The 12407-nt window shown below is 44.4% G+C and overlaps 2 protein-coding genes and 1 long non-coding RNA gene across 3 annotated transcripts; 1 reads left to right on the plus strand and 2 right to left on the minus strand.

Annotated features, from left to right (window-relative positions):
- The first annotated feature begins 238 nt into the window (after nucleotides 1-238).
- LOC135335506 (A disintegrin and metalloproteinase with thrombospondin motifs 10-like) lies at nucleotides 239-7790 on the plus strand. The gene is made up of 14 exons (XM_064531024.1): nucleotides 239-403; nucleotides 526-899; nucleotides 1077-1206; nucleotides 1450-1667; nucleotides 2116-2199; nucleotides 2688-2841; nucleotides 2939-3044; nucleotides 3464-3604; nucleotides 3776-3932; nucleotides 4120-4379; nucleotides 4653-4810; nucleotides 4970-5245; nucleotides 5493-7165; nucleotides 7410-7790. Exons 1-14 carry the CDS (start codon nucleotides 322-324, stop codon nucleotides 7644-7646), a joined length of 4050 nt encoding a protein of 1349 aa, XP_064387094.1. The 5' UTR covers nucleotides 239-321; the 3' UTR covers nucleotides 7647-7790.
- LOC135335522 (uncharacterized) lies at nucleotides 1111-1938 on the minus strand. Its single transcript, XR_010394522.1, has 3 exons — nucleotides 1735-1938; nucleotides 1429-1684; nucleotides 1111-1250 (listed from the first exon to the last, which is right to left on the minus strand). It is a non-coding gene; the product is annotated as an uncharacterized LOC135335522 (long non-coding RNA).
- Nucleotides 7690-12399, minus strand: LOC135335511 (exosome complex component 10-like). Its single transcript, XM_064531034.1, has 18 exons — nucleotides 12175-12399; nucleotides 11986-12122; nucleotides 11806-11929; nucleotides 11642-11752; nucleotides 11407-11563; nucleotides 11038-11192; nucleotides 10869-10979; nucleotides 10675-10818; nucleotides 10272-10462; nucleotides 9823-10060; nucleotides 9495-9728; nucleotides 9395-9434; nucleotides 9208-9326; nucleotides 8929-9009; nucleotides 8528-8716; nucleotides 8063-8240; nucleotides 7869-7983; nucleotides 7690-7812 (listed from the first exon to the last, which is right to left on the minus strand). The coding sequence occupies exons 1-18, from the start codon at nucleotides 12313-12315 to the stop codon at nucleotides 7800-7802; spliced, it is 2478 nt and encodes an 825-aa protein (XP_064387104.1). The 5' UTR covers nucleotides 12316-12399; the 3' UTR covers nucleotides 7690-7799.
- Between the last annotated feature and the right edge of the window lie 8 nt (nucleotides 12400-12407).

Here is a 12407-nt window from a genome sequence, read left to right on the forward strand (position 1 = left end):
TCCAGCCTAATTATGATTGGCTGTAATTGTACAGTTGTGCAGTGTTTCGTGTGTGGTGGTGCAGGGTGCACTAATGGCTGTAGTAATACACTTGATTAATAGCAGGCATGTTATAATTATCTCCTTTTTTGGTGACTTATAGGAAGATCCTCCTTCAAGAAGCCAGTCAATAATTATAGCCACTCAATGACCAGGTCCTCCCACACACATCTGTACTTGCATGCAGCAGGTTTCAATAGCAGCTATAAATAGGCCCTAGCAGACTATAGCTGTATTCAAGTACTTCTCACCATCTATATACCATACCAAGTGCTGAGCACAATGCCATTCAGGAATCTATTGACATTGCTACTTTGTTCTTGCTGCACATTGCAGCTTACAATACTGGCTCCTCTGGACAATGGTAAAAATAGTAATGCTTTTAATATAGCTAGCTAGCTAAGAATTTTGCATGAGAATGATACCTACTGACTTCAATTTATGATTGCATTTTTTCACTATATTCTATTTTTTTGCTGGCTGCAGATTTAAACAGGGAGTTAACTTACCCCAGTGTAGTGGATGACCATGGCAACCATCTTAGTTACGATGTAACTGCAGTAGATTCTCACCGGCACAGAAGAAACGCTCAAGCAAACGACGCTCGAACATATTTTAAAATTGATGCATTTGGAGAGTCACTCATTCTCAATGTATCTCTCTCCACTGATTTTATTCACACTGATGCAAATATTGTCGAGTATGTCCACTCCAATGGGAACTCAACCGTGCACACGTCCGTGCAAAGTGCCTGTCATCACGTAGGTCATGTGCAGTCTGTGAGCGATCTGATTGGTGGAGACAAGGTTGCCGGGGGAGATAGCGGACAATGGGTCTCAGTCAGTAGCTGCAGGGGATTGGTGAGTGCAGTAATTTCTTAATGTGAGCTTACATTATTAGTTTGTCTATGAGCCAATATTTTGCTCACTGTTTTTTAATTGTGTTATTGTTTTTTGAATCTCTTCTTTTGTTTATAATCTCCAAACAAAAGCACTTGTTATTCACAACTTTGTGCATGATGAATCTTCTACATGCAGCGTGGAGTCATAGCGACGCAGTCTGGTTACATGTTTATAGAGCCAGTGATGTCACATGATGTCACAGAGGGTCCAAGGCAACACACTGTCTACAAGAACACTGAGACTGGCAAGTGCACCACTCCACAAGGTGTGCAGCCCACGCACATGTACATGTATGACCAGGATAACTGTCTGTACAAATATAACGTATACACGTTACTATTAAATTTGTATTTTTGCCAAATATTAAACCAATAACAATACATGTATGTACAATGTATGTGCAGTCGTTCATGACTGTATTGGCTTGTTTGCTTGCTCTTCAATCTTATTGGCTACGTATCTTAATTAAATACTGAAACATGCTTACAGTGTATTTTTACATCACCAGACCCCCTGGAGAGTGCAGCTGTTCCAGTCAGGACCTCCCACCAAGACCCCCCGGAGAGTGCAGCTGTTCCTGCTGGGACCCCCCACCAAGACAGGCTCAAACGAAGCGTCCTGGCCTCGGACATCACTATAGAAATGGCTGTAGTTGCTGACAAGAGCATGTTAGAGGCATACGGACGTGAGGACCTCGAGGCATTCCTGTTCACCGTCATGGGTGTGGTGAGTGTTGTTACCTCCTGCAGTGGGTGGAGTAGGTGGAGTGGGCGTATAGTGTATAGTTACGTACCTCCTGCAGTGTGGGTGGAGTGGGCATATTGTGTATAGTTACGTACCTTCTACAGTGTGGGTGTGGGGGGCGTGGTGAGTGTTGTTACCTCCTGCAGTGTGGGTGGGGTGGGCGTACTATCAACACTAACTACACCCCTGAATCAGCTGATTTGGTTAACTATAGGTGGTCAATGAAACATGACTATGTAATCAAATAATAAACTAATGTCATTATAAAATATACACGCGTACGTATGTGTACATAGCTCCAAATTATAAATCTCGAGTGCTCAATGGAGCTGTAGGCTTGTTTGATGGTTTCTTGTCTCCTCCTGTCACTAACTTTCTTGACTGCCCGTGTCTCCAACACTCTTCACACCAACCTCTGTCCCTCATGCAGGTCCATCACTTGTATGGTGATCCGAGCATTGGTCACTTCATCAATGTAGTGCTGGTCAGAACCATCATCCTGGAGGAGCGAATGGTGAGTGGGATAGTAGGTGCTTTTGAATATTACCTACATGTACATACATGTGCATGTGTCTTAATCTAGAATCCATATAGTTCATGCCAGCCTCTGTTATTGTGTGTCTGTGTGTGTCTGTGTACACAACATATTGATGTTTATACTGAGTCTACTGTTGATTGCGTTATCTTAAAGCACGTAACATAATACGCTTATTCAATTGGATTAAGCAACTTTAGAGCATGACATGCAATCAACAACATTTGGTAATTGATATGAGAATTAGACTTATACTAATTCGCGTGTGCATGAACGGAACCAGTTCCTTGAAAGCTCGTGTGTTGTGTGTTTATACTACCAAATAATTCGTAAAATGTCCTAGAAATATCCCCACCGTTTCCGTAATTAATTTATACTAATGCCACACACACACACCACACATACACACCACACACACACACACACACACACACACACACACACACACACACACACACACCACACAGTTTTCATCAAACGACAACGGCCATCGTATGTTGGATGATTTCTGCAGTTGGCAACAATCTCTTAAGGAGGACGGAGGGGCACGCTTTGACATGGCTGTCATGGTAACCAAGAATGAAATATGTGAAGCTAACGGTCTTAACTGCGGCACTCTAGGTGAGCTCTAGCTATGTGCTTACGTAGTATTAAAAGTCAATTATGTACGTATAAATTTGGCTATGTTAATGATGTGCTCCCCCGCCCCCTCCATCAGGAATGGCTGACATCAGCAGTGTGTGTAGCGGGAAGAGGAGCTGCAACGTGAACAAGGACACAGGACTCAGCACATCCTTCACCATAGCACACGAGCTGGGGCACAAGTGAGTTACACCCACCCCCTCCAATCAATGGTTTGGGAACTCTTTCAGCTGCTATAACTTGAATTCCGTGGGTTCAATTTGAACAATTTTATGATTTTCTGAAAGCTTAAAAAGAGACCTTTCAAATGGTATCATCAAAGTTCATATTTGGGAGATGATAGAATTTCGATTTCAGCCAAATACCATGGATAATAGCCCATGGTCCAAGGGCGAAAAATGAGAAATTATGGCCTCAATCAAATTTTGGATTTAAACACATCATTTGAAAGGTATTTTTACGAGCTTTCAGGAAATCATAAAATTTTTTAGATACGATCAACAGTTTGAAAGTTATGGCCATTGAAAGATGTTCAACTACAGTTTAATCAAACATCCACACCCTCTCACTCCCGCCCACACACACACACACACCCTCACAGCCTTGGTCTTCGTCACGATGGTGACCCCCAGGCTCGCTGCTCCTCTGACCCCCTCTACCTCATGGCCCCAACATTTGCCGAGTCACTCAACCCTCACATGTGGTCATCGTGTTCCAGAGAACAACTTACTAAACTACTTAGGTATGTCAGTATAGCAACGTTGTATGTTTAATTTGGTAGCTATCTTTGGGAGACCATAACTTGAGTCTAGAGCATTTGAGAACAGTAGCTCTTAGGATGGTCTGTCAGATGGTTTGCTTATAGATGTGTAACTTTTCGGCACTTTAACCAAATCTATGGATCCTCATACAGTGATAAAGACCAAGTGTCCTGTCTACTTGACAAACCTGGTTCGGTTCAGTACCAGTTCTCAGGCAGTCCCATTCTGCATGGAATGGAGTACACACCCACTGAGCAGTGCAGACTGCAAGCTGGCACCAACAGCACTGAGCATTGCCCTGGAATGGAGGTACACTATTTAGTGTTTCTGGATGTGTTGGATTGCTGACTGGACTATAGGCTTATAGTGGAGTGCATAATTCATGTGTTTGTATATTGATAATGTGTTCTCTATATTATAGCTGTAATTGAGCTGTCTACCTATTGAGGTATTGAATAGCCACCAGTGTTTATCCCTACCCCCCCCCCTCACTCAGAATGATTGCCGATATCTCTGGTGTCGACCATCTGATCGTTCCTCTGAATGTGCCCACAAGCACAGTCCCCCTGCCCCCGGGACTGCCTGTACTTTGACCTCTGGAGGAGAGGGAGTGTGCTATCAGGGGGCGTGTCAAGAGTATAGTCATGTGATAGATCCGAGGGATGGTGGCTGGGGGGAGTGGAGAGAGTGGAGCGTGTGCTCTCGTACGTGTGGGATGGGTGTGCAGTACAGCGAGAGGAAGTGTGACTCACCAATGTAAGTGGGGGTGGGAGGTGGGTGGAGTCTAACTGTATTATTGCTAGTAGCACTTATTTACGACTTTGCTTTACTAAGCAGATTACCGCATGCTTGGAATATATCTAAGTTTTCAGAAATTCATAAAATTTTTAGAATTTACAGAGCCAACTCTAGTAATTCATGTTGCTTTATATAGCTTTATATATATATACACTGTACATGTACAGTAGCAATATAGTAATATAGCGAGATTGGGTTAGTGTTGACCCTCCTCCCCTCTCCATCCTCCAGACCTGCTAATGGTGGACGATGGTGCTCTGGTCCTAAGAGACGGTACAATGTGTGTCACCCGGAGGACTGTCCCCCCTCCCAAGAGAGCTACAGGGACACCCTCTGTCGGCAGGACCCTCCCAACCAGCACTACACCTCCTGGAAATCTGCCAGTCTAGGTACAGTACAGACTACTAACAAAATCGAAAAATCGAAACAAAATTTGCGTAAAATACTTACCGTATAGAGCTATCAAAGAGCTACACAAAACATATTTTTAAACTGCAATCCCAACCATTTTGAGCAATTTTTTAAGTGACAACTCTTTTTTTTTACAGCTGTCATCAATTATCAGAAGCTGGACATGTGTTATTCGCATTGTGAAACGCCTACACGCGACTATATACACAGCGTCATGCATCGCCTTGACGATGGAGCTCCATGCCGTACTGACGAATCACGAGGAGTGTGTGTTCAGGGACACTGTGAGGCTGTGAGCTGTGGGGGCGTGCTCGGTGTGGACGCGTACAGGGACGAGTGTGGTGTGTGGTGTGGGCGGGGAGACAGCTGTGTGAGGGTCTCCGGAATATTCAACAATATCACACAACCAAAAAGTGAGTCATAATAATTATTGGAATTACATAATTATATTGGGTGTTGTACAATTTTGTGGGCGCATAATATCCTTTATGTCAAACTACAATTTAATAAACATTTTACTCTAATGCACATCATGTGAGACTACTATTCATGTACATACATTAGAATTTTTATATACGTAAGTCAAATTTGATTTCTAATTTTATAGATTTACTACCAATTCCACAGCTAGATTACTATTATTACGTTCCACTTCCACAGATTACTATTACTACGAGGCTGTGTTCATACCGGAGGGATCTACCAACATCAAGGTGGAAGAAGTAACTCCTTCCACTAACAACTACGTTACCATCGACGGAACTGAATCAAAAATCGAGAAATTCAACCTAGTAGTCCGAAGAGAAGGCGTCTCTAACATGTTCTTTGCGGACAGTACCTGGATGTACGGTCGAGTGCAGGGCAGCCCCGAGTATTTCACAACTGAAGGTCCGATTAACGAAGGGATACTAGTGTATGTACTGGCAAACTCAACGTATGGTGGAGTCCGATACACATTCTCGGTACCGGAATCAAAACTTGATGAATTGAGACATCCAGTTTATCGCTGGAAAACTGGAGAATGGGGTACTTGCGAGGCAGACTGTGGGTGGGGCTTACGCACTAGAACTGTATACTGTGTCCGTGTTTCTAATAATACATCCGGGGGTGATGTTATCGCTGATCCTTTCTTGTGTGATCCAGCTTCTAAACCAATGAGCCAAGATCGTTGCTATACTGAAGACTGCGTGTATGATTGGCGTGTGGATAGTTGGAGCGAGTGTAATAGCACATGTGGTAGTGGACATCAATCTAGAAAAGTTTCTTGCGAATGGACAAGACGAAACGGTGTCAAAGAGATTGTGAATTCTACTCATTGTGAGTTGGGCATTAAACCGCTCTCATTTACAACTTGTCATGTGACGTGTACGTACGAATGGGCTGCATCTGAATGGAGTGATTGCGACGTCATATGTGGCAATGGCGATCAGACTAGGACCGTGGATTGCAATCAAATAGATGGAGATGGAATTATCTTGAAAGTAGACGAGTCATACTGCGCCAAAGACACGAGGCCAGAGCTTGTGCGTACGTGCCAGCAACCAGACTGTGTATACGTGTGGACACCTACACAATGGAGTGAGTGCAGCTCTGAATGTGGTGTCGGTGATCAACAGAGAAGCGTGTTGTGCCACTGGGATAAAGGAGTACTCGGTAGACAAACGGTCAGTGAGGACTTCTGTGATGCCAGTTTTAAACCTGTGTTGTCACAAAGTTGCTATTTGTATGATTGTGTGTACGGCTGGACTGTTAACCAATGGAGTGGATGCAGTGTGACTGTTTGCGGAGACGGTATTCAGGAAAGAACGGTAATTTGTGAATGGACTAAAAGAAACGGAGAACGACTAACCGTACTAAATAGCAACTGCCGCTCTAGAGAACCTGTTTCCACACAAGCTTGTCACGTTGACTGTATATACGAGTGGAGTGTGTCACAGTGGGGCAGCTGCACTGGACTGTGTGGAGAGGGGGTGGAGAAAAGAGACATAGATTGTCAGTGGATAAAGACAGAAGAACTCAAAGAACAAGTTAGCGATGTCCACTGTGCGCCCATCTCTAAGCCAGCTTCTTCAAGAGCGTGTGAGCTCCAGAAATGCCGATATAGCTGGCTGACTAAAGAGTGGGCGGAGTGTGATGTTGAGTGTGGTGAAGGTTGGAAACAACGAGAGGTCGTGTGTCAGTGGGAGGACCTCTTGATCAGCGGAGGATACAGTATGGGAGAGGCTCTAGTGGAAGATGAGATGTGTGGAGAACAACTGAGACCTGAGGATCTGGTGATCTGCCACGCCCCTCAAGCATGTCCACAGTGGCACACTTCTACGGACTGGTCAAAGGTGAGGGGGCAGTTTGTTAAAGGCTCAGTCAGTAAGGGCTTTAGTTTTTTAGTTTTTTCCTACTAATGTATTGTCCTAAAGCCATGGGAAATTTGCATTGAATAAATAGGCTACTTAAAAATCATAAAATTGTTGAATTTGTATCACCAAAACTCTAGTTACTGAGCCGTGAAACACACTCAAAATACGATTAGATTTCCCCATGGATCTGTCACTATAATTATGCGCTGACTCCTCCCTTCAGTGCTCGGTGTGCGGGGTAACAGGAACACAGTCACGCTCTATAGAATGTCGGGACTCCAGTGGAGCTATAGTTGACCACACCTCCTGTTCCTCGGAGGAACGTCCCACAGAGGAACAAGAGTGCACTGAAGAGTGTCCGCCACCTTGCGAGGACTTGTTATCAGATTGCCAATTCTATCCCAAATCATTCTGTCGTTACCAGAACATAAAGACATCATGTTGTGTACTTTGTTCATAGCAATACTGGTATTTATATTAATATTAATTAAATTAATTATTATTTTTAATCAATCAATTTGCACTTATATAATATATTTTTGTGATCCAATTCATCATTGTCAAAAAATTACAGATAATAAATTATTTGGTAAACTAATTAAAATGTTATTGTTCATTTCTTCTTCCTATAAATGGGAGAGAAATATTGAAATAATTGGCATGATAAGCCACACCCACTTACTCTCCCTTCTTCCATGATTGAGAACGCTCTGAGAACTTTTGATGAACTTTGGACTTTGACGATCTTTTAGACTCTTTAGAATTATCGTGAGGATTGAACACCTTCACCTCTCGGCCTGTGTGGTGTGTATAGTGTGGGGGCGTATGATGTGTGTGTGTGTGTGTAGGGTGGGGTAAAAGTACAGTACTATATACCTTGTTTAGCAAACTTTGTGTAATCTGAGCCCTCATACTGGAAGGGAGTCAGTTCTCCTTCAGGCGCTTCCCTCTTGCCAGTCGATTTCTTCTTCTTCTTGGGAGGGGGGCTTTCGTCACCCCCCATAGCCTCCACACCCCCAGACTCCATACCCCCAGACTCCACATCCTCCCTCCCCTGCACACGGTCAAGCACTTGTACAACACAGAGCACACACAGCACACTACTAGTACAGTACACTTAAACCGGACACTGCAGAGATGTGCCCACACACATTGGTCTAACCACTCAGAGACTATAATAACACTACTACATGTATAGGTAAACAAATCAGGCGACCTAGATTACTGCATAATAATTATATAAAAGAGGAAAATTTGTGAGATTGAGGATTGAAAAAGCCACCACTTTGAAAATGCTGGACACACCCCTATGACAGTGGACTGTAATATCTTAGAGCTCACCATTTCCCTAACAGAAAGCTTTTTCTTTTTTCCATTTGACTTCTTAACCTTTCCCTCTACGGCACTGGGGGGCGTGGCCACGAGGGACGTACTGTTGAGAGGGAATTCCCCCACTGGCGGTGGTAGCTCGGGCGCTGTACTATGCATAGCAAACACTTGATTCCTTGTCATTGCCTGAGGCTCCACGAACTGTGTCAGGAAGATGACATGCAGAAATCATTATATTTTCACTGCAATAGTACTAGAAACTCACATACTTTACAGATCGAATACAAAATATTTATACAATATAATATAAATATGTATAAGAAGCCAATACTGCAGTACATGTACAAATGCCAAGAATGCTGAATCTCCATAATTATAATTATAAGACACAAAAGTTACTAAAACCCACTCACTCTACTCAGTATGTTGGGGAATGACAGCAGTATCTCCTCACACTTGTCTCTCATCTCCTTGGTTACGGTGACTGGCTCCCCCTGCGTGTATAACCAGTACTACATAGCGGGGAATTTCACTTGGTTGTATGAAACACCAACCAAGCTTACTCTAAATATTCGTACAGCTCAGGATAGGACGCAGAACCTCTTGTACATAATAATTTCGCTTAATATTCTAAATACGAAAATTTGGACCATACAGAAATGACCTGCTATACGGTAGATATTGGTCCTCACCTTGAAGGCGGTCAGTACGGGCTCGGCTCTTGCTACAGGAGGGCCGTGGATCTTGATCCTAACCCGTCGTACTTCACACTGAGAGTCGGGCCGTGGAGGTTCAGTGCGTGGGGGCGTGGCTGTTGAGGGGAGGAGCTTCATTATGTGTGTGTGTGTGTGTGTGTGTGTGGGGAGGGGGCGTATTTACCTGTTTCATCCTCCTTAGAAAAACCAGAAACTGTAGGCAGCTGTGAGATAAGAAAACAAAAAGTAACAATTTCATGCTGCACACAGGGACTGGCACTTACTATACTTGTGAGTGGAGTGCTCCTCGCTTTTTGTACTTGCATGTTCACTTCCTGTACTTGTTGTCGTAGCATGGTGGGGATCGGGTTACAACATGCCAACACTCCCTGAGGGTCTCGTGGGAGTATCTCTGAGATCTGGAACAACATGTGATTGGGTAGAACGTAACCTGTACTCTCGTCCTCGGCCCTGGCTAGATCATCCCTCCACTTGTAGATCAGCTGGAGGCAGTGCAGCTGTGTGTGTGTGGGTGGTGTGTGGGTGTGTGTATGCGTGTGTGTGGGGGGGAGGGGCATTGACTGTAAAATACAAAATAAATCTCATGCAAACCTGCTGAGAGTTGAAGTGTCTCTTATGCTTATAGTAGAGCTTGAGGTAACTGTCCCTAGTGACAGTTGGCTTTACGTATGGCATGCCACAGAGAGCCTGGCTGTTGTCCAGCACCAACCTCACGAGGTTGTCCCTCTTATTACCACGTCTAATTAGCTCGTTAGACATTCTGTCGTAGACGTAGAGCAGATAATGAGTGTCCTCGCGAGCATACTTAACCATCTCAGATGGGAGGGGCCTGCAAGAAAAGGGGCAGGGCTAATACTGAGCTGGAAATATATTTAACAAACAAAATCTCATACAGGTCAAGTAGAAAAGGCATTTGTGAATCATTTTCTGAAAACAGACCACTCAAATGGGGATACGCTGGATAATAGAATTTAACTCGCTAGATAATTTGACATTTTGAGAGCCTTAATCAATTCAAAAATCCAAAAATTGCCCTCTACCTTATTCTCCAGTCTGCTAGCTGGAACTGTTTGTTGGCTTCCACACCGCAGCAGTACTGCAGGAGGTAGGCCAGTGAGTACCGTGGCAACCCGAGGGCCCTGCTAGCCTGCCCTGTGTCAAACATGTTGACAATGTAGAGTCCAAAGTCACGTTGTAACCATTGGATATCCATGTCAGCCCCGTGTAGCACCTGTGTGTGGGTGGGTGGGGCAAGGGGTGTGGTTAGGAGGTGTGGCCAAGCAGGAATACAATACGTATTTATAGTGTTTGCCCTTGGGCCCATAACTTTAGCTCCGTTGGTCCATTTTATGATTTTTTTAAAGCATACAATGAGCTCGTTAAGACAGTGTCTTAAAATCAAAAGTATATTTTGGGCATAAAATACCATTGCATGCCACTAACCTTGACAATGCGTGGGTTGGTGAACGGATCCAGGAGAATGTGCATGTGATGACGTAGCTCTAGTACGTCTACCAGGTAGTCATGACAACGAGTCGACACTTGCATGAGGCACACAAAACCAGTGTACGAGCGATAAGAATGATGCTATGGAGGAATAATTTATTAAGAAATTGTTTTTAGGTTTTTATAGTTACCTCAAGGTCGATAGCAAACTCAGGCACTGTCATCAACTCGTTCTTTAGTTCCTCCAATTGCTCCAGTGTAGTCACAAAGCTCAGGGGGGTGTCCTCCAAAGACCCAGCATTCTGGGGGGCAATATGCTCTTTTAACACACACAACCCCCCTTACATAATACTACCATACCTGCAGCTCCCGGAGCTCAAGTTGAGAGTCCATATAGTTCAGAGTGTCTAGCTCATGACGGTAGGGGTGAAAGTTCGCCTGGTTAGTGCTCATCCATTCCTTGGTGTTGTCAATAAGTGCCGACAGTGTTGTCGGGTTCTTCAGTCTCTGGAATACTGGGAGGGAGGGGCTTGTACTATAAGAGGGCTTGTTGAATGTCTTGTCTTGTTCTAAGCTCTATAAATACAGCCCTAGGGGCAAGTACAGCGCTCGTTAAGACGCTTGTAAATGGCTTGTAGTATATGAGGGCTTGTTGAATGGCTTGCTCTAAGCTTAGTATATATATGCAATACCATGGGCAAGCAAGTATGGTTGTATAAATGACCTCACCTTCTGGTAGAGGCACTTTAGCATTAGGCTTGTGTCTGAGGAGAGGTATGAAGGAAAAGCTACTGTTGTCCACTTGGTGCTTGAACTTGAGTTGAGGGCGCTCAACAATCTTAGCATGGATAAAACTGTAGCTGTTCACTGCATTACGCACAGACTCCTAGTGTGGGGGTGGTGTGAGGGGTGTGTGGGTGGTGTGGGGGTGGTGTGAGGAGTGTGGGGAGTGGGGATGACTTACTCGCTTGGAGTTCCAGCTGGCTACCTCAGCCGTACCTCGCTGTACCTCAGAGTTGGGTAGCATGGGTTGCTGGTGTCTAGTCAAGCCGGCAGCTTCATCCAACAACAGACTCTGTATTGACAATAGGGATTTCCCCTCCTATACAAAGAGGGGTTTTCCCTCACCACTCTCTCAATAATTGCATCGTTTGCTTCTTCAAGAGCATCGAATCTTTCATCCACTCCATCACTGCCCTCACTCGTCGGCCAATGACACGGCAGCGCTTGTTGTCGTAGCAACTTGCTAATCCTATATATAAATGAACAATCTCTTTATTTACTGCCTCCATATATACGCCCACGTACATTCGATTGGCCCGGCCTCCCATTTTATCACAAAACGTCTTGAAGCCAGGGAAACTTGAATAGTACTCGAAATCATCTCCCTCTCCTGGCAACCGATTGGACGCCTTGGTCGCGGCTATCACCTGGGAGATCAGGGCCTGCAGAGGAAGTAAAATATATAACAGTTACACAGTATGCATTAAAACATACTTTTGAGTACTCTTGTAGCGATGGGAAGCCAGGCAGAAATGGGAGCTCCTTCTCAGGGCTTGGTGTGACCTCTCCGGACTCCACTTCTCCTTCCTCTACGATCTCCATAGCATCTTCTGTAGCACTGCCTTGATCAGCCATAGCTAGCTAGCTAGCTCAAAACATACACAAAAGCTTACAAAGAAAGTCCACGTGGCTTGATTAATACCTCGAATTAAGTCAAACCAGCCCCA

This window comes from Halichondria panicea, chromosome 4 (genome assembly GCF_963675165.1).
Source record: "Halichondria panicea chromosome 4, odHalPani1.1, whole genome shotgun sequence".
Taxonomy (NCBI): Eukaryota; Metazoa; Porifera; class Demospongiae; order Suberitida; family Halichondriidae; genus Halichondria; species Halichondria panicea.

Excerpts from the sequence above, each read along its gene's own strand:
- LOC135335506 (XM_064531024.1), top strand. The coding sequence starts at position 322 with ATGCCATTCAGGAATCTATTGACATTGCTACTTTGTTCTTGCTGCACA. Across the intron at positions 1,207-1,449 it reads CAAGTGCACCACTCCACAAG|ACCCCCTGGAGAGTGCAGCT; the intron begins GTGTGCAGCCCA and ends TTACATCACCAG. Across the intron at positions 7,166-7,409 it reads CTTCTACGGACTGGTCAAAG|TGCTCGGTGTGCGGGGTAAC; the intron begins GTGAGGGGGCAG and ends TCCTCCCTTCAG.
- LOC135335511 (XM_064531034.1), bottom strand. The coding sequence starts at position 12,315 with ATGGCTGATCAAGGCAGTGCTACAGAAGATGCTATGGAGATCGTAGAG. Across the intron at positions 12,123-12,174 it reads CGCTACAAGAGTACTCAAAA|GCCCTGATCTCCCAGGTGAT; the intron begins GTATGTTTTAAT and ends CTTCCTCTGCAG. Across the intron at positions 10,463-10,674 it reads CCAACCCACGCATTGTCAAG|GTGCTACACGGGGCTGACAT; the intron begins GTTAGTGGCATG and ends ACCCACACACAG.